Source organism: Typopeltis vanoorti, chromosome 2 (assembly GCF_054136105.1).
Source record: "Typopeltis vanoorti isolate ZY-2024b chromosome 2, IOZ_Tvanoo_1.0, whole genome shotgun sequence".
Lineage (NCBI taxonomy): Eukaryota > Metazoa > Arthropoda > Arachnida > Uropygi > Thelyphonidae > Typopeltis > Typopeltis vanoorti.
In genome coordinates this window covers 140,427,998-140,450,702 of record NC_143550.1, presented here as the reverse complement: position 1 = coordinate 140,450,702, position 22,705 = coordinate 140,427,998, and the positions used below count along the sequence as shown (strand labels likewise).

General features: G+C 35.9%; 1 protein-coding gene and 1 pseudogene across 2 annotated transcripts in view; both read left to right on the top strand.

Annotated features, from left to right (window-relative positions):
• The window catches only part of mop (tyrosine-protein phosphatase non-receptor type protein myopic), a 352,485-nt gene that overhangs the window by 283,587 nt on the left and 46,193 nt on the right, over window positions 1-22,705 (top strand). For both annotated transcript variants that reach the window (XM_090413257.1, XM_090413258.1), the window contains 2 exons: window positions 3,073-3,204; window positions 19,502-19,554. In XM_090413257.1, the coding sequence (XP_090269383.1) occupies window positions 3,073-3,204; window positions 19,502-19,554 (185 nt within the window). The remainder of the gene's footprint in view (window positions 1-3,072; window positions 3,205-19,501; window positions 19,555-22,705) is intronic.
• On the top strand, window positions 6,205-18,075 carry LOC150109474 (uncharacterized; annotated as a pseudogene).

Here is a 22,705-nt window from a genome sequence, read left to right as displayed (position 1 = left end):
TCCTTACAAACATCATTAGTAACACTTCCCATCCTCTCTTATCTCTTCTGTCATTCCTAAAAATGCTATGTCCTTTATACTCTATTTTGTTACATCAGATTCTGAGTAAAATTCTTCACAAGACTACACCTAAAACACCTATAATAAAACCATGGCCATTCCATTGGAATGGAGCTGATAGGAGATTCTTTTGTTGCTGATATATAGCATTTACAGGATGATTTGAACTAGTATAGACAAACAATAATGACTGTCAATTCAGTGTTAGTAAGTGTAAAGTTATGTGCTTTGCCACGATGCAATATCGACAGCATATCCTTTTGATGTATATCAGGCGTGGCCAACTTCATTCTATATGAGGGCCAATATATGATGAGTGGTAGCGTCACGGGCTGCACACTTTTAGACAGAACTTAAATAAACTCTGCATTTTTTCAAGGCAATAGTTATATGCATCGAATTACTATATTTGTTAAATCATTTTACTACTGGGAGAACAATATAAAATACTTGAAACTGAGTCTCCGAAACTGATCACTGTAACCAGAGCAGAGCAAGTGACTTTCAATGATGCGTTACTCTGGAGCGCATAGAAATTGACCACTCCCACTACTACAACTCACACAAAGAAGAAGTAGATTTTATAAATTGAGTAATCTTCTTAAAGCAATTTTAATTCAGTGTTGAGAATATTAATTTTTTCCATCATCAGAAATAATGAATATAACTAATATATCAATCAGAAAATCTGCGGTCAAAACTAATAGCTAAATTCTTTGTTTTATTATATGTATTATCAATTTAATAGCTAAATTGATAATACATATAATTTAATATAGTTTTTATTCTGCCGCAGGCTGCACAAAATCACGTTACAGGCCGCATGTGGCCCGCAGACCTGCTGTTGGCCACCTATGATGTATATCAAAAGGATATTAGAAAACAATAAACAAAATACTACACAAATATAATCTTAAATTTACTTTTAAACTCATGTTTTATTTCACTCTGCTAAGGATTCCCTCTCCTCCTTTCAACACTGATTCAACACACCTATCATTAGGTGTGTTGAATCCAGTGTACCTGTAATTTGCTATATATGGATAAAAAAACAGGGCATACATTTCTAAGCTGATAAAGGAACATAAACATTCTATCCAATTTAATAAGTATAGAAAATCAGGCTTTGCTGATCATGCCTAGAACACTACACCAAATTGATTGGAAAAGCACCTTTTTTTTTTATAACAACTGCTGTGAACAAAAATTTAAAGAGGTCTGTGAAATTCTAATCAACCACCTAATCTCTTCAATAATGAGATGGCCAAAAAATCTCAATACTATTGTTCACACATTTGATCCACTTTACTTCTCTTTCATCATCTAGCAGTCCTCTACTGACTATACAGTAATTTCAGATATTAATAATTTCAATAATTTCAGCTCTTATTTTGGATATCGATTTCACCACCACTAATGCAGTGTGTTAACTTAATTAACTGATAACTATATAAGAGGAGACTAGCTTTGAAGTTTTTTTTTTTCACCAGGGGTCACTCTAGTAGCATTGATGGTTAACCAAATTAGTGATAATTTGGCATACTGTGTGGATTGTAATGCAGCTTGCCTCTTTTTTTGTGTATACTCCAGATGATGATGATAAAAAGTTCAAAACATTGGATAGTTATCTTAGCTTATATTAAAGTTATTATTTTTAATGTGGTAGTTATCTCTATAATTTACCATAGTTACTTTGCAACTGCCATGGTCTATGATAGTTTCTACAGTTAATTGTAATGTTTTTTGTGCAACGAGAATGTTGCTTTAAAATATAACAAAATATCTGCAATGTAATAAATTGTTTTATTGTGCACTGTTGAGTCAGCACCATAAAAAAGTTAGCATGTATAACTAACACCTAAGCTTTTATACACTGCTTTCCAAAGAGTTGCAATAACTTGGGGGGGGTGCATGTGGAAGTCAGGTACATTATTTAAAAAGTAATGCTGAGTCTTGTTATTGTATACAAATGAGTGGTACTGTCAGCAGTATATGCAAATGAGCCACAGAATAAAAGTGGGTGTGTTTTGGATTTTGTGTCTGGAGTGAAAACAAGACATTTCATAATAGCAGAATTCTAGCAACTCCTGATTTACTCTGCAATGTGATATCATGTGGACTCTGATCTGATCTGGAGGGATTCAGGTACACTTATGGTGGAGATAATTAGATAATGATGGCTTGAAGGTGGGGGGGGGGGCATCTCATTGAGTGGGTGCATCAATCTGTATGTACTTTCTAGCAGAAGATGAATGCTGCAACTTAGAGAAAAGGTCCTGGACCTCTGTATTCATTAGCATGTGGCTGTGAAAAGCGAGACATTTATCCTACATTGTGGACCAATATCTTCAAGAAAACTATCGTACATATGGACTGGCCAACCAGGTCTCCTGACCTGAATCCTGTTGAGCATATCTGGGATGCTCTAGGTAGACGTGTTGCTGTTCTCAACTCCCCCCCCACCACCACACACACACACACACACACACACACATTTCCCCAAAACCTTGAGGGACTTAGGAGAGTTTTGAAGGAGCAATGGTTGCTATTGCAAACTGGGCTCCTGAAAACATTATAAACAGTATGAAGCATTGTTATGAGTTCTGTATTGCTGTGAGGGGATGACAACATTCCTTATTGAGGCACATTGACAATCTCATTTTGACCGCTATCTTCATGTACCCATTTGTTATGGAATTGAGCTATTTACAATTTTTGTGGGTGTTCCTTTCATATCTCATAATCATGCTGCTTTCACTGAGTTGCATAAAAATTCATTATATAGTCTTAGTTATTGTAATATTTCTCTTGTTCCTTAATTTATGGAAGCTGGTGTACATTATCCTTATATTGTAATAATTAATTGAGTAACAGTGATGAAGAAACGTCTCATTAATTGTCATTAGATGAGACATTAATTTATTGTCTCATCTATTTTTTTTGAAGGAATAAATTATCTGAATCATGATAAAACTATTCTTTATGGAGATTTATTTCTTTTTTTTTGAATAGCTTAAATCCCATGTCTACTGGCCTGTTGATAGAGGACAACAAATGCTACATGGACCAGTTACTATTAGTTTACAGACCTTAAAAGAGAAGCAGTTTTTTGTTGAACATATGATCAGTGTTACTCATAATGAGGTTAGTTGTTTAAAACATTAAGGATAAATATACTAACATTACAGATTTAATAATAGAAATTTAGACATTACAGTATCAAGGGTCACAAAAAATTACATAAAGCAGTAATTTTTTGTGTGACCCTTGAAGTTTACTTAAAAACTGGGAGAAATTTGGGAGGGTAGCACTGCATGGTAAATACTATTTTTGACATTGAGATTTTTTCTATTTTATATTAATTTTACTTTTTTTTTTCCATAATCCAGAAACTTGGATTATGAAAAAGGGGAAAATTTAATTTAAAAGAGTCCATAAGAGTTGTAACATTGGAGATGTTATAGATAAATCCCCTCCATTTGAGGCATCTGTTCCTGGTGGAGGGGAGCCCCCAGTGATGGTATTGACCCTTTGCATTGTTATTCTTTGCTCTACTTCTCATGAGTCAGTTTTATTGCAGGAATCTAATGCCATGTGATGCAACCTATGGACATCCAGAAATTGTGGGGTGGGGGGCTGGTAGTCTTGCATTACTTTGGCTTCTGCTTATGCAAGATGGGTAGTCCTGGATGGCCCAACCTGGATCAATTGGTTTGCTAGTGGGCTTGCCTACAAGGGTCAAGGGTGTTGCAGTAAGGCTCCTTATTTTTGCATCTGTTTTATACCCATCTTTTACATTTGTGTTTCTACACTGGTTTTTATTTGTTTATGCTGTTTTACTTATTTATTACTTAGTATACCTTCTAAGAAATGTTTTTTTTAGATCTATATGATATGCCACTTATTTATTACATGGGTTCTAGCATGTAATGACTATAGATGTCCTTGCATCATTAAACCCTAAAACAAACAAGCTGTAGATAAAATTGACAAAGAGCAAGGTGAGCCAGAAATTTTTATCAGTGACATGTTATCATGCTCAAGATGTGGAGAAATCTTTAACATTGACAAAGAAGTAGCTAGAACCTGTATAATCTACAAAAGAAATACACTGGTAAATCTGAAAGAAATCGATGATGTACACAAACTGAAGTCATTATTGTCTTCATATGGAAACTGAAGTGTTTATGCTTGAATAGTAGCTATATAAGAGTTTCTTTGTTGAACCTTTCAAAAATAATATATTTTTGTATCAGTAAATCTCATTACATCTTCGGATTTCCCTCTTTACCTTGCGGTGTCGAGGGTTTATTAATCATCGGACCTCAAACCATTTACAGGATAAGGTGGTCAGCCCTATGCCCCAATGTATGCTATGTCTGTAGTGTTGAGTTCTCAAGGCCGCTTTGTCCGCAAAGCAGACAAACCCCAAGATAAACTGGGGAAAAACCCTACTGTCCATGCCCAACACCGGCTAAGTTGACTATGGCTGAGGAAGATTCCTCACGTCACCGACGGGAATCTAACCTTGGACACTCCTTCCCCAGGCATATGGTTGCGAAGTGCACACCACTAGGCTAACTGTGCTGATATATCAATAAATAATATTCATATTATTTATGAGTATTATTCATATAATATTCATGTAAGAGTTTCTTCATTGAACCTTTCAAAAATAATGTTCATATAAAAAAGGGAATATTTAATTAATTGCATTAAGAGGCACTATTATTTGTAATTTTCTGTGTTTGTATTAAGGTTTTTATATAGTTAATGAATTTATTTCAGCTACATTCACCAGAGTTTCATAATCAGAACACACAAGATGCATATTCTTTAAAGTAAAAATTGTGCAATGACGTGCAGGTATGGGGGGGGGGGTATCCCAAAGAATTGCTTTCATTTAAGGATGAAAGTATTAATTGCAAATGTTTTGTTTTGAAATACTTTCTTGTCCCAGAAATATATTAATACAGTAGATGCATCATCATCAAATTCCTGACATTTACTACCTACAATTTTCTACCAAATCAATCTATTACCTGTTAAAATTACAACATTGTCAGATCTTATATTTATATATCTATCTTCTAAGGCACTTTTTACCGTATCAATCCACCTATATCTTGGTCTTCCTCTGGGTCTTTTTCCTGCCAACCTGGCAGAGAACGCTTGTTTGGCTAAATCTTTCCTTGCCCATTCTATTTAAGTGACCATACCACCTGAGATTAGCTCTGCTAACACATTCTTGGATGCTGACAACGTCAAGTTCTTTCCTAATATCCTCATTTTTAATATGATATTGCCATTGATGCCATCTGTTCATGCCCTTATCCCCTCCATGTGTGGCACCTGTCTGTGGTGGAGGGGACCTCCCAGTGATGGTACTGGCCCTTTTCATTCTTCCTCTTTTTCTTTGCTCTACTTCTCCTGAGTCGTTTTCACTATCCTTTTCCAGACCACCATCACTGGGATCCAATGCCCTGCCGCCATGTTTGCCGTGCAGTGCGACCTGTGGACATCCGGAAAGGGGGATCCTGGTAGTCTTGCACTACTTTGGCCCCTGCTTCAGCAAGATGGGTGGTCCTGGATGGCCCAGCCAGGATCAATCGGCTAGTGGGCTTGCCTGCAAGGGTCAACGGTGTTGCAGTAAGTCTCTCGCCCCATGGTCCGGGGTCGGGATACTAGACCTGCTGCAGTGCCGGTATAACGTCCGGGGTAGCCCTGGCGTTCCACTCCTGGGCGCATTCTTTGCTTGCCGGGTAGTGGGCGTCCATGTGTGGCTCCGTGGTGGGTGGGGAGCTTTGGCGCCGAATTAAAATTCCTTAAAATATGAATTCTTCATCCTCAAATGTTTCAGGGACCCTAACAAAGTCCCAACCAAGTACTGATAATATAGACACAGCCTATGGAAACAGAAGTAAGAAACAAAAGATATCGGATACTAACAAAAATGTACCAACCTTTTTAATCATTCATGCAACAGGTGAAAAACCAATTGGGAAAATGTCACCCTTCTTTATCCAAAAAGGTTTAGAAGGACTGGCAGGATCTCCCAAAACTGTCAAGAAATTACGTTCTGGTGATATCCTCGTGGAAACAATGTGCAAACAACATTCCGAGAAACTACTGAGAGCAACGACAATGGGTGGAATACAAATTGCAGTAACACCTCCCAGAACATTCAATTCCAGTAGAGGAGTGATATCAGAATGGGATCTCCTTGAGGTTCCTAATGAGGAGATATGTTCAGAGCTTAAAGAACAAGGAGTTACGGGTGTGAGACGCATCCTGATATGCAGGGATGGTTGCCTGGTCCCAACCAAGAACATTATCCTTACTTTCGATACACCTAGACCTCCGACATCTGTAAAAGCAGGGTATCTCAGCTGTCCTGTTAGAATATATATCCCTAACCCACTGAGATGCTTTAAATGTCAAAGATGTCGGAGGTCTAGGTAGTTTGGACATGCCCAAACTGCCTGTCGTGGTTCTACTACCTGTGTTTAGTGTGGTAGTAAAGAACATGAAAATAAATCTTGCTGTGAAAAAAAAGCTAAACGTGTCAACTGTCAGGGAGATCATCCAGCATACTCTCATGCATGTCAGAAATGAAAAGATGAAAAAGAGATACAAAAAATAAAAACAGAACAAAACATAACATATCAAGATGCAAAAAGAAAGCTAGCCACCATTACACCTGTTCTACAATCCTCTTATGCTGAAAAAGTAACGATTAAAAAAGTGCAAACATGTATGTCTATTCCACCATTTGATAATTTCACCATATCTGAACTTTACGATCGTAATTGCTTCTCTGTTGAACACATTAATCACAAGACCTATGGCCTTACTCCAAAGACAACTTCAAAAATGGTCCCATTCATTGAAAACTCATCTGTCAAAAAAATTATGGTGGAGACTTCACTCAAAGATAAACCACCAGATACTCGCACAAAAAAAATGGATACCTCGATACCCACTGAAAGCAAATTAAGCATACCAACTGACCCTAACAAATTTGGTGTTTTGAACACTCTACCAGAGGAAAAGATGGACACTGGCTGTCCATACTTCCCAAAAACAGTGGATAAATATAAATCTGACAAAGGTAAGCCCTCAACCTCTCGAAAACCAGACAAGTCAATAAAATCAAAACAATAGGAAAATTTTTACAATGGAACTGTCATGGGATCCGCCAGAATATTGATGATATCAAGATGTTGTTGCAGAAACACAAACCTTTCTGTTTCTGTCTACAGGAAACTTACTTAAGACCCAATGAGGACCGTATCTTTAGGAATTTCACTGTTGTACGTAAGGATAGAACTGGAGATGGTCCTGCTCATGGAGGAGTAGCTATCCTAGTGGGCAGTCATACTCCTTTCCATCAGGTCCAACTTAATACTCCTCTAGAAGCGGTAGCGATTCACTTCTCTGTGGGATTCCTTATTACAGTATGTTCAATTTATTTACCACCAAATGCTGAGCTAAATGAAATTGATCTTGATAACCTTATCTCGCAACTGCCTGAACCCATACTTTTGATGGATGACTTTAACGGTCACAATACTCTATGGGGTAGTGCCAACACTAATAGACGAGGTCGAAGCATTAAAAAAATTCTTGACAATAATAACCTTTCCCTTCTAAATAATAAACTCAATACTTTCTTCCATATGCCTACCCGCTCATATTCTGCAATTGATCTTACAATCTGTTCCCCTTCCATTCCACTGCTCATGTGGGACGTTGAAAAGAACATATATGGAAGTGATCACTTTCCTGTTCTTTGTACAATATCTTCACAGGAACCATGTTCACCCACACGGATACCTATATGGAAAATGGACCAGGCTGACTGGAACACTTTCTCTCATCTTGCAAAATTTAATGCTGATGCCATCAGTCAAACACCTATCAATGAAGCTGTAAAATATATAACAGAATGCATTGTCCAGGCAGCAACAACCTCCATCCCAAAAACATCATCTCGATTTCCAGTCTATCCAAAGCCTTGGTGGAACCCAGAATGTCAGGCAGCCAAAAAAGATCAACACAGAGCATGGAACATATTTCGTAGATACCCCACCACATCAAATTTAATAACTTTCAAGTGTGCTCGAGCCAGAGCACGTTTTGTAAGACGTCAGAGTCAAAAACAATCATGGATCCAATTTACTACATCAATTAATCAAATGACCAGTCCAAAAATTGTATAGGATAAAATCCGGAAAATGAAAGGCAGATATAATACACATTGTTTGTCCACCTTGGACTATAATGGAAATGTTCTTGCTGATCCCAAAGCTATTGCAGATACTTTAGGAGAAACTTTTGCTAAAATCTCAGCAACAGCTTCATATTCTCCAGAATTTTTAATGCTGAAAGAGCAGCAAGAGAAACAAAGGCTTAATTTTTCTACCAACATTCTTCAACCATATAATCAGCCATTTGTCAAGGAGGAACTAAAAAGAGCTCTTCTACAATTTCACCCTAGTGCAGTAGGACCTGATGACATCCATTATGAAATGATAAAACATCTACCATCATCTTCTATGGATCTTCTTCTCTTATTATACAATAGAATACTTGCAGAGGAAGAGTTTCCAAATTCTTGGCATAAGTCAATTGTCATTGCTATCCCAAAACCAGGAAAAGATCCAACACAAGCAAATAATTATCAACCCATTGCTCTGACCAGCTGTCTTTGTAAGATACTAGAGAAAATGGTTAATGTCAGACTTCTCTGGTATTTAGAAAGCAACAGTCTTCTTTCCAATACACAATGTGGTTTCCGTAGACATCGATCAACTTTAGATCATTTAGTTCGGTTAGAAACATGTATAAGAGATGCATTTCTGAAGCGAGAACATCTTGTCTCTGTCTTTTTTGACATGGAAAAAGCTTATGACACAACCTGGAGATATGGCATATTAAAAGACCTCCATAACTTAGGTCTCAAAGGACACCTCCCTATATTTATTAAAAACTTTCTGTCCAGGCGAACTTTCCGAGTCAGAGTGGGAAGTATGCTATCTCAACCATATCTTCAAGAACAAGGTGTTCCCCAAGGCTCTGTCTTAAGTGTAACCCTTTTTGCTATTAAAATTAACTCAATCATTGAAAAGCTTCCTCCCACTGTAGACAATGCTCTGTATGTTGATGACTTCACAATATACTGTCACTCACGTAACATGAGAGTAATTGAAAGACAACTTCAACAAGCAATTGATCATGTCTCTCTGTGGGCTCTTAATAATGGGTTTAAGTTTTCAACAGAAAAAAGTGTCTGTGTACACTTCTGTCGAAAACGCACTCATCACCCAGATCCTGAACTGAGAATGGGACCTACTGTTATTCCAGTAACTACAGAAACCAAGTTCTTGGGACTCGTTTTTGACAGAAAACTCAATTTCTAGCACACATTCGTCAACTAAGAGAAAAGTGCAAAAGAACTTTGAACCTCCTTCGCACTCTATCCTCTACTGGGTGGGGTGCTGATCGAGCTTTGTTGCTCCATCTTTATCGTGCACTTATACGTTCAAAGCTGGATTATGGGTCCCAAGTCTATGGTTCGGCAAGACAGAGTAACCTACGATGGTTGGATTCCATCCATCATCAGGGTATACGGATAGCTACTGGTGCCTTTCGCACCTCACCCACTCCAAGTCTCTATGTAGAAGCAAATGAACCGGCTCTATCATTTCGATGAAAACAGTTGTCTCTTAATTACGCCCTACAAATAAAATCTCTCCCCGATCACCCTACATGGAATAGTATCTTCTCTCTGCGTTGGGAAGCTCAATATCACACACATCAAACTGCTATACATCCTTTTGATATGCGTATTAAAGAAACTATGCAAGCTGTTAGTATAAATGTTGACAACATTAGCTACACTAAACATAACAACATCCCTCCATGGCAGGTTTGCACACCATCTTGCAACCTCTTACTTTGTCAGCTACAGAAATCTTATACCCCATCATCCATCTACCTGCAATTGTTTAATGCACACGCTGATTTCTTACCCATCTATACTGATGGTTCAAGAACTAACATCTCTGTTGGCTGTGCTGCTGTGTTTCCTGACATTATTATTTCAAATTAGATCCCACCTGACTGCAGTGATTATACAGCAGAGTTACATGCCATTCAGCTTGCACTTGTGCATATAAAAGAAAACTGCTATAATTTATACAGACTCATTGAGCTCTTTACAAGCTATCTCTTCTCCTATGTATAATCCTCATCCAGTACTTTATGAAGTGCTACACCTGCTTCACAAAATGAAAATCCTTAATTTCGATGTCCAGTTCTGCTGGATTCCCAGCCACATCGGAATCAAAGGAAATGAAGCTGCAGATGCAGCTGCTAAATCAGCCCATACCTTCTCCACATACTATTTGACAGTTCCATATACAGACTACAGACAACTTATAAGATCAAGGCTAATTGCTCAGTGGGAGTTGACATGCCAAGAAACATCAACAAACAAATTATATAACATTAAACCTGAAATTAAACATTGGCTTTCTAGTCAACGTACAAAGAGAAGGGAGGAGGTTGTCCTTGCTAGGCTCTGCATAGGCCACAGTCACCTTACGCATTTTCATTTACTGAGAGCTGATGACCCTCCCATATGTGAAAAATGCAACACACATCTTACTATTCATCATATTCTGGTAGATTGTCAAAAATTTACACGAGAGAGGAATGAAATTTTCACCTATCTAACCAAGCCATATACACTCAGGGAAATGCTAGCAGACTCAGGCAAATTGTATGATGTTTTTAATTTTTTAGAAAGAATTAATTTGTACAAACACGTTTGACCATAAATTTGTTTATATGTTGCTTAACTTAACTTTTATCTTTTATTTGTAATATATCTGACCAATTATGTATTATCATAGGCCTTGATCTTGTATATTTGTATCACTCTGCTGTAATTTTGTTAATATGTAAATACCATAATGCTAAACTTAAATTTTATGCATCAATGCTGTATATAATAATTCCTTTTATTAGTATAATAATGTTTGTTGTAATCTTCCTAGATGTAGACACTGCTTTCCTTGACTTGTTTTGTATATACATATGTTAACCTATAATTATCTATTTATGTACTGCTGAAACCTCTGCAGTAATTTTGTTTATATGTAGATATTGTATCACTTAACATGCATTTTGTGTATGCATCTTATTTATTGCTTTATTTTTCGAATAATCATGTAATGCTGTAGGACATCTTACGTATTTGTGTACTTTCTAGTAATTCTGTTTATGTATTCTAAATTCTGTTTCTACTGCATTACTAAATTTAATTTTCATACATGCATGTTGTATAATAATCCCTTTTTGCCTATTTTTGTACTGCTATAAAGGCATCTATTATAATTTTACATATATGTAGATACTGTGTTCCTTGAACGTGTGGACAGACTTATGTGTTCGTCGAACATGTTGTTTATTATTTTAACAGTATAATAGAACACAGAAACTAAGTAAATAATTAATTTATTAACTTGATGCTGATATTTCGCTGGTGTTATAACCAGCATCTTCAGAGCACAAAAACACTGTTTGTCACAATATGCGAGACTAAAACAACATGGTGTACTTAAACAAAATTGTAGCAGCAACACAAAGACTAGAGTCCTGATTTTGGCGCCCTCTATCTGAAAAAAAAAAAAAAAGCTATCATATATTACTAGAGTCCTAGAAATGACTGTCTCCCAGATCTTCGGCAAGTTAATACAGCCATATTTGTTGAGATTTGGAGTGTGTTTTAGGGCTTCTGTCGCCTCTAAGAACAATCTCTCTGATTTATACGGGTTTCTGTGTAGTACTTTTGTGTTTTTCCAGTTGATCCTGTGTGCAGGGGTATCCAGAGCATGGTCTGCTAGGCCCGACTTCCCATAATGATAATTCCGGACGTATCTTTTATGTTCGCTGATGCGGATGTTCACAGTTCTTCCTGTTTGACCGTAGTAGGCTTGATTGCATGAGCAGGATACTTGGTAGACTCCTGGATGTGATAAAGGAGGAATGCTGTCCTTGGGTGAGCGGATGAGGGTGGCTAATTTGCTACATGGTCTGAATGTAGTGTGTAGTTTGTTTATTGAGAATTCTTGAGATCTTTTCGGATGTGACTTTAATGTAAGGGATGGTGACTGTTTTGTTGTAGTTCTCTGTGGTGGATGGTGGGAGGGGTTTCTTAGGAGTGTTTAGTATTTTGTTTATTTTATATGGATTGTAGCCGTTGGCCAAGAAGTGGCGTAAGTGAGTCAGTTCATCAGTAAGAGCCTTGTCATTGGAACAGATTGCTCTCGCTCTATGGGTTAGCGTTTTTAATATGCCATATTGTTGAGAAGGATGATTGTGTGATTGTTTGGTAAGTATCTGCCTGTATGTGTGGGTTTTCTAAAAACTGAAAATGATAAGGAACCATCTGGGAGACATGTGATGAGTGTATCCAGGAAGGGCAGACAGTTGTTGGCTTCCAGTTCCATAGTAAAGTGGATTTTTGGATGTTGGCTATTTAAATGTGCTAAGAATGTTTTCAATGTCTCAGGGCCATGTGGCCAAATAGCAAGCACATCATCAACCTAGCGTAGCCAAAGTGTTGGTTTGAGAGTGGCTGTATTGATTGCTTGTTTTTCCTGGTGTTCTATGTAAAAGTTGGCTAGGGGGGGAAAGGGGGGAACCCATGGCTGTCCCATCAATTTGTTTGTATATTTTCCCTTTCCATGTGAAATATCCTGCATGTGTGAATTTGAATAGTTCAAATATATCAGGGGGGAAGTGTGACTTCAGTAGATTGAGGGTTTCTCTTAGTGGTACATTTGTGAATAGTGAAGTGGTGTCAAAGCTTACTATTAAGTCTGAGCTTTTTAGGGTAAGGTGTTGTAAGATGCTTTTTAGGTGTGCTGAATTTTTGACAAAGGAGGGAGAATTGTTAGTGAGAGTGGCTAGTAGCTTCGCTAAATGTCTAGCCAGTTTATATGTGGGACTATTTATACTGTCCACAATTGGGCGTAGGGGTGTGCCTGGTTTGTGAATTTTTGGTGCTCTATAGATCCTCGGTGTTTTAACATGGAAGGGTTTGAGTTTGTTAACTGTGTCTTTGGGCCAGGAAGTGACTTTTTTTCAATAATTTTCGTGCCTTATTCTTTTGTGTGTTGGTGGGATTGCGGTCTATAATTTTGTATGTTGACTGATCTTGTAATAGTGTGTGCATTTTGTTTTCATATTCAGTTGTGTCCATCACCACGGTTGCATTTCCTTTGTCTGCTTTTGTTATGGTAATCTGGCTGTTGTTGTGTAGCTCTTTTATAGCAATGAATTCCTTATGTGGGATATTATTTTTGGGAGGCCTGGACTTGATTAGGATGTTGGCCACATCTAAACGTATGTTGTTAGCTATTGTTGGAGGCAGGTCGTATATTCCTCGTTCGATGGACGCCATTATTTCGGCTTTTGGAACTTGCTTGGGAGTTATGGCAAAGTTGTGCCCTCGACTTAAAGCATTCGTGGCTTCTTTGCTTAAGGTGAATGACGATAGATTCACGACGACGAGGTCTTGTTATAATTGCGGTCGTTGTACGGTGTTCCGTTGTTGGAGATTTTCAAACTTATTTTGGTGCCGGTTTTTGACTCTGTCGAATTCTTTTTTTGCCGTTGCGTTGGTGATGTTCTCTAAGATCTGCCAAAGTTCCATATTTAGAATATTATGCAGTGATTCTCGTAATGCGCTGATGGTTGCATTTGCTTTTGCTAATTCCAGGCGAGTGGTGTTAATCTGTTCACGTAAAAGCGCTACACTCGCTCGTTTATAGATGCGTTGGGCTTTGGCCGAGTGGAACTTGTTTTTGATTTTAAAACAGTTCGGTATTAATTTGGTGTCTCGGCACCTCTTTAAGAAGGCTAACCTGTTTAGTTGCCGCACCAATTTCAACTTCCACTTACCATATTGTCGTGTCTTGCGTACGATATCGTCTCCGTGAAGAATCCTTAAACGTGTGGACAGACTTATGTGTTCGTCGAACATGTTGTTTATTATTTTAACGGTATAATAGAACACAGAAACTGAGTAAATAATTAATTTATTAACTTGATGCTGATATTTGCAGTCTGTGTGTTGCTGCTACAATTTTGTTTAAGTACACCATGTTGTTTTAGTCTCGTATTGTGACAAACAGTGTTTTTGTGCTCTGAAGATGCTGGTTATAACACCAGCGAAATATCAGCATCAAGTTAATAAATTAATTATTTACTTAGTTTCTGTGTTCTATTATACCGTTAAAATAATAAACAACTGTGTTCCTTGGCTTAGTGTTTCATATTTTATGTATTAACTTATATTGTTAACTATTTTTGCACTACTGTAATAACCTCTGATCTTGTGTGTTGCTGTGCCCTCTGCAGCAGTTCTGTTTACCTAGAGATGCTGCTTTATGAAATTATTTTTCTGTAAATGCTTATAACCTTTAGTATGGTACAGTTATGACCTTTGTAGTTTTTGTATCAAATAAACTAGAAACCAACCAACTAGAATCCAATCATGCCCTTATCTTTCTCGCGACTCTCATATCTACAGTCTCTAGTCTTTGATCAAGTGTTTTACTTCTGACCCAGCTCTCAGATCCATAAGTTACAATTGGTTTGAACACTATCTTGTATATAGCTAATTTAGTGTTTTGACTAATTTCTCTCTTATTCCATATAAATTTATTCATTTGACTTCCTACCATGCCAGCTTTGTTGATTCTGTTGTCTATTTCCATATTTAAGTTACGATCTTCACTAAAAATCATGCCTAAGTAGCTGAAATGTTTTACTTGTTCTATAGGTTCTCCATTCACAATGCAGCTGATATTTTCAATGCTTCTGCCTATTTTCATTATCTTTGTCTTGGTATTGCTGACCTTCATACCATATCTATCACAACAGTTATTCAATTTAGTCAGGGAATCTTGCAGACTTGTAGCAGATTTATTTAGAAGTATAACATCATCTGCATAAAGCAAGGAGCTGACATTAACTTCTCCAATTTTGATATCAGGTTAAATACCACTTTCCTTCATAATGTAATCCATATAGATAATGAATAACAGAGAGGATAATGTACATCCTTGTCTGACACCAGATTTAACATTAAACCTTCTCCCTGTACTTCCTTCAATTCTAACTGCTGACTTACAACTCAAATAAAGATTAAGTATTGCTTGATATAATGATAATGATCCACTGGCACTTTGTTTTATGCTTTTTCCAGATCTACAAAACTTAAATACAGATCTTTGTTATATTCCCATGACTTTTCAACTATTTGTCGTAAAGTGAAGTGTCGTAAAGTATTTGGCCTGAATCTGGCTTGTTCCTCACCAAGCTTCTCTTCCACAATACTTCTCAACCGTTTCTCAAGTATGCTGGCATAAATCTTACCAGGAACAACACTCAGTAGAGAAATGCCTCTGTAATTATCACAATCAGTTTTATTTCTCTTTTTAAGAATGGGTACTACGAAAGCTCTACTCCAATCATTTGGAATTCGTCCTTCTGTCCAGGCCCTCTGAAGTATGCAGTGTAGCCACTGTAAAACTTTTATACCTCCATACTTGAGCATTTCTGGTCAAATATCATCTACTCCAGCTGCCTTTCCACATTTCAGGCCTTTGATGGCCTTTTCTACTTCAAGTATGGATATGTATTCCTGACTGAATGCCTAGTCAGTGTTTTTTTACCACTTTTCATTTTTATGTAATTTCATAAACTTTCAGTTCTTTCTAATATCTTTTCATTATTGTTTCCTGCAGTTTCCTTTGTTCTATTTCATGTGATTTTTTCCTTTCTTTTATTTTCTTCCATTTGTTGTATTTTTCCTGCTGTTGTTTCATGGAAATGGAGTGGAGGAATCATATTTTTTCCCCTAAATTCATTATAGTGAATATTGCACAACAAAATATTTCTGTGGTCACTAGGGATCTGCTATGATGATTGACTATAGATGAAATATGAATTCTTAAAAATGTAGTTTTTAAAATTTTTTTTTGAATTTGAAAAAATGAAATTTATAAGAAATTTGACTTTTATTTATGTCTTCTGCAAAACAGATACTGTTTACAGGTGCATCATAATCTCATAGTGGGGGGGAGGCATCTGATTAAACCAGCAGCAACTTACACAAAAATTCTTTTAATTTATAATAAATTTTAAAAAAGAATTGCCTCAACTCTGGGTCCTGTATAACTCTTATCATGAGATACATATAATTAATCCCTTGATGTTACTGCTTATATCACAATTGCATTAATCAAATCTAATAATCAATGGTAAAAATTACAATTTGTCCATGATCGATTACTGTATTAATAATACAGTAATCGATCTGTATTAATAATACATATAAAATATTTTATATGGTACTCTTTTAGTAAAGATAAAATATGAATGCAAAGTAAATGTTTAATACTTGTATCTATATTATTTAATGCAGTTTTTTTTATCAAAAGAAGTTATCAAGAATCGTTTGAACAGGTTTAGTTTTTTTTCTTATCAGCATAAATTCTACGATAAGAAGCAAACAAGCAATAAAATATAAAGAAAAACACTGCAAATATAATACATGACGGTACAAATTAAGTGGATATTGAATCCAACATTTTTTCATAGCTAAATATAGAAACTACAAGAGTTTCGTGACGAATATATAGAAACTAAAAGTTTCGGCAGATGCAAGCAGAAGCAACCTTATGGGCAACTTACACAAAAATTCTTTTAATTTATAATAAATTTTAAAAAAGAATTGCCTCAACTCTGGGTCCTGTATAACTCTTATCATGAGATACATATAATTAATCCCTTGATGTTACTGCTTATATCACAATTGCATTAATCAAATCTAATAATCAATGGTAAAAATTACAATTATCAAAAGAAGTTATCAAGAGTCGTTTGAACAGGTTTAGTTTTTTTTCTTATCAGCATAAATTCTACGATAAGAAGCAAACAAGCAATAAAATATAAAGAAAAACACTGCAAATATAATACATGACGGTACAAATTAAGTGGATATTGAATCCAACATTTTTTCATAGCTAAATATAGAAACTACAAGAGTTTCGTGACGAATATATAGAAACTAAAAGTTTCGGCAGATGCAAGCAGAAGCAACCTTATGGGCAACTCGTATCGGCAACTAAACCATACCATTGTTGGATTCTGAATGAAGAGAAATTTAAATTATTAATACTCTCCTCAGAATCCAACATAATCCACCATGGCAAAGGCTACATTTGTAAATATTATTTAATGTAAATCACTTGTTTATAATTTAATATTCATATAACTACCTTTAATTTTATCTAATATTTAATTATTTAATCAAGAATATGTGTATTAATAGTAGAAAAACTCTGTGTTAAAATATTATCAAGCTATTTAACTTATTTCTATGTTAATATAGAATTTATATTTGATAATTTAACTGCGCATTAATTGAAATGTAAATATTCTCTATTTATTCCTGTTTGTTGAAGTTTAACGTTATGTAATAGCTCAATTTTATTATGTTTTGCTTTGTTGTCATGGAGATGCATGTAAGTAAGCGAGTGCGAGTTTTGGAACACCACGTGAAGAGAAGGTTTATTGAAAAGAGTTTTAGATCACGAGAACAATTTAGGCGGGAAGAATGGATATAAAAAGCGAGGAACGCTGGAAAAGAGAGAGCATTAGTGATTTATAAGAGAGAGATTGGCATTAGGTTGGAATCAGAGTATTCGGGAATCACAGTGCGATAATAGGAGTCGGCAAGTCACTCAAGCAGCTAATAAAGTCTACTAGTCGAGAGGTTAGCTAATAAGTTGTAGAATAACAATTATAGCTATGGAAGACAGCTGAGTGACTACTAAATAGATTAGCAATACTTGAATTGAGATTTAATTTCAGGGCCGACCTTTCAAGGACGCACAGAACCTTGAAGCGAAGCACGAAGTTACTAAAGAATAGTAGAGCTGTAAAGTTGAAGTATACCGAAAGCTGTGTTTAGAATTGTAGTGGCTAAGAATTAATTGAATGCCGGAAGAGTGAACAACCGTGTATATAAAACCTAAAGTTAAGGAATTATTGTGTTACCCTATTTCATGAGTGATCAGTAGTACTTTATGCAACAACGTTTGTTTATGTGTATTGTGACCGATGATTAATTCAGTTATTGCTTAGAAGAATTATTTTAATGAGTGCCGTATACACTTTTTATAACTGTAAACGGCAGTTTACAGTTATAAAAAAGATGAAGATAGAAGATTGTCAGTAAGATTATTCCAACCATTAATATTTCTATACAGAGAAGTGTGTGAGTTTCATCCTAGAATTTCCTTATATTAACAGTAACTATTGAGGAAGTTAGCTAAAGTGTATATTTAAAAGTGTTTGTTTGTGAAGAGGTATTACTACAATTTTTGTTGTATTTGGAACTTAAGGAACTGTGAGAAGACTGTATTATAGAGACAACAGATTTACCATTGTATGAGTTGAATGATTGAATTTACCTGAGGAGTTAAAATGTTTGTGATGTCTTAATTACTGATTTAAACTTAAGTGTAAAATTTGTGATTTTAAAATTAAATGTTTGTTTTTGTTTATCTAAAGTTGTATTTTGCCTGAATCTCTTTTACTGCACCATTCATAAAATATTCGAACCAAAGCCGGTAAATTAAGTCAAATATACTCGGCCAGTATATATTTTAAGGAGAAATAGTTGAAGGTTGATTTTTCTTCAATTCTTGAACTAATTCAGATATAGAGTGGCGCAGTCTTTAAATATAAATTTTCTCTATATTTGAATTAGAAATCAACTCACAACTTATCAATTAGTTAAGAACATCGTAATTGTAATCATATCGGATCCAAAGTATAGATTGAGAAGAATTAGGATCCAACACCATACCATACTGACATCGGAGATCGCGGTATCTCTCAGATACAATATACCGTCAGATATCACAAACCTTTACATAACATGTGTTAAACCAAACTGACAGCAAAAAACAATGCGGAAGAATATCACTCGTAACATATGAATGCACAGCTACTCATGACCTCCAAGCTATACACTGAATTGTGTAAGAATATTTATATTAAACATTTCGTATGTATCTGTCAGATCAGATTAAGTTCCGCAGGGTTAAAGGTGCATTAATCAAAACTCTTGCCGTGTATATCAAGGGATTGCCGCAATTAATTTTCGCCGCGTTAAGCAAGGGATACCTGTATGCTTATTTTAATGAAAGATAAATTTAGACATTTTTATTTTTGGTTATGTAAGGATCTTTCAGATCCCTTACAGATAGATTTATTAAAAAAAAAAAGGATATATTTTATTGTACACACTACGTTGAAAATTGTAACATTTTATATAACTTTTATTTTTCAGACAAGAATATCAAAGGTAGTCGTTCACCTGCAGTTCACAGCTTGGCCACCTAGGTAATTCAAATTTTGAGGATATCTTGATAAACTCAGGAAAGTCTCTGTTCAGATAAACTATTTCATAAAGTACTTATGCATCCAATATTGCAATAAACATTCAAACAGTTCTGGCGCAAACTTTGCTTACACTTGGATAAAGAATTAAACCAAGAATATAATTTCTCGGTATCTTTAATTTGTAGTGTAACCAAATGGAAAAACTTACAACAACTATCTCTAATCCAGATTATTTTGGCAATAAGGTGTGACACCTTTTGGCTACTCATATATGGAAATATGATTTCTGTATTAATTCAACCTTGGTATTGCTCCTGGTTCTGGCTCCCACTGATGAGGCCTCAATAAAGGTTGAAACCAGTCTGGGTAGTGACCCTTCCCATAATGCATAGCATTATACATTTCTGTAAGGATATGTGTTTGTATTATTGGATGCTGAGGCAAGTGATGTGAAGTCATTAGCCTCTATATACGAGTTGCTCAGTCCTGAAAATAGTTCAGGCACAAACTGTTTGCTTACACTTGGATATAGGATTAAACCAAGAATATAATTTCTTGGCATCTTTAATTTATAAAACATTCCATGATTGACACTGACTCTCAATCAGCTACATTTTACACTGGGTGATCTTTTGACTAGTCATATTACTTCTAATTGTAGTTACAATGACATAATTAAGATAACTCTTCTTAATGCATAGCAGGCATTTTAACTAACTTATTTGTGAAATTGAAATAACTATATTAATTCTTACTGCGGCAAAAACCTAGTCGAGTCACCTGCTATATCAAATTACAAAAAATAGATAACTAGAGTCGGACTCTGCTTAGAATTTTCAGGATTCAAGTCAGTCAGCATATATACATCATTTCAGAGTCAGATTTATATCTGGCTTGCTCCTAATAGCATCAGTACAATTCTAAAGAAAATTCACAACATTAAGAGTTGATATTGGTTGCTTATTTCAATTTAACAAAGAAATCAGAGGTAAAATGCTTGCTACATATTAAAGAAGGGTTATCATAATTATCTTATTTTAACTACAATTAAAACAATATGACTACTGACAAAATCATCTAGTCTAAAAATGTAGCTGGGTGATAGTCATGCCAATCATGGAATGTTTTTTTTATTTTTCATAATGCTTATTTCGGAGTCAGATTTATATCTGGCTTGCTGCATCTGATTTTGTTTTATTGATCAATAAAACAAAATAAAATAATCAGATATAATAATAATTGAAAACAAACCATCTACTGTAACAGATTGTTCTTTTAATCTCCAAGATGGCTGTAGTGATGAGTGATTTGATAAGTTGATATATTGTTGCTTATATAAAACATAATTGATTGGTTATGAAGTGAGGCTTCCTTCATTCCATTATGAAAAAGATTAAAGTTAGTTGTTTAGTCTGAGCATGTAATTTTTATTTTTTAATAGGTTGGGGGGAGTATAATGATAGCTGTCAGGTGGCGTGTGATGGTAGGACTGTTTGGAGAGCTCCGAAAGCTAAGTTGTTTAGTTTTAAAAAAATAGCATTATCAGTTAAAAAATTGTGTTAGAATTAGACTGATTGTGGAGTTAATTAGTTTAACTCCACAATCAGTGGACTCCACATTTAACTCCACAATTAGCTGGAATGAATGATTTAAAAGGTTAAAAATTTTGTTTTAAATATTGTTAATTTAGTCTTTTGCACCGTACGATAGTGTAGCACATGGCACCAATGCAAAGCAGAACAATGGTGTCCAAGTTGTCGTCATTCTTTAAGGAATTTAATCAAAGGGATTGTGTGCAGTGCAATGTCTGTGAAATGTATGCATTAATGAATGCAGCTGGAATTTGGTTTGAAAGCGATAGTGGTGGAAAAGTGTGCCAAAAATGCCATGAGAGCGAGGAGATCAATAGTGTCTCAGGCTGTGAGATTGAAGTAGTGGATGGAACTCAGAATACAATTGAAAATTGTGATGTAGCACCAGATAGCATTGAGGGTGAGATTAAATGTGACATGATTGAAAGCGCGAGTAAAAGTGTTGAACGAAAGAATAGTTTGGCTGATGTAAAAATAGAATGTGAATGAAGAGTTGGCTGCAATGAGGGAAGATAGCTCAGTTGCACGTAGTGATGCATAGGGCGAAGCTGGTGCGATTGCAAAAATGTCTAGTGAGTGGATCAGTTGATAACAGAAAGGAGTGTGAGATAAGAAGAAGAATGAGGGTTTGACTGAGAGAGAGAAAAATGTAGGCGCAAGTGTTATACGACAATTCAATTGTAAAAGGCATGATCAATTAGCGTTTGAGAAAATTAATGATGTTAGTGAGGCTATTAGAGCACAAAAGGGTAGGGTGAAAGAAATTATCATAGTTGCTGGAATGAATGATTTAAAAGGAGAAAAGTATGGCATGAGAGAGGGCATGAAAGAATTACTGGGGATAGCAAAAGAAAAGAGAGAGAGAGAGTTAATATAGTGAGTCTGTTGCTGCAGTATGACAGAGTAGAGCTGCGAAGGAGGGCCATAAAGCAAATGACTCAATGCATAGGTTATGCAGGATGAATGGTGTGGAGTGAATTTGATGGGTGAAAGGACTTATACAAGAAGGATGGTTTGCATCTGAATGGATTTGGTGTTTTCGGCGACTGGAAAAAGTGTTGTTGAATGAAGTGAAAGTGGATGTTCAGAATCAGGAAAATTAAAGCTTTTAGCAGGCAGGGAGGAGGGGGTAAGCTGTTGATTGGATATGCAGACATCAGGCATTTGAGTCCAAGAATGTGTATAATATGCCCAAGTTAGTATCACTGGTAACAAACCAGAATGGGATAGTTAGTATAAAAGGTCAGGATTGGGGTGGGCCTAAAGGATTGTTGTACTTTATGTACACTAATGCCAGAAGCATTAGGAACAAGCAGGAGGTATTTTTGGCATTGGTTGGCTCAACCTGGCCAAAGGTTATTGGCATTAGTGAGACTTGCCTAACAGAAGATGATATAGTTAATGGAATAGAATGTGAAGGGTATAGTGTGTTCAGGGAGGATGGAGAGAAAAGAATCAGGAGAGGAGTGTGAAATTGATGATAGCCGATGAACTGCAACCAAAGAGAGTAAAGGTCAACTGCGGGACAGTGAAAATAGCACATTTGATGCTATCGTGGT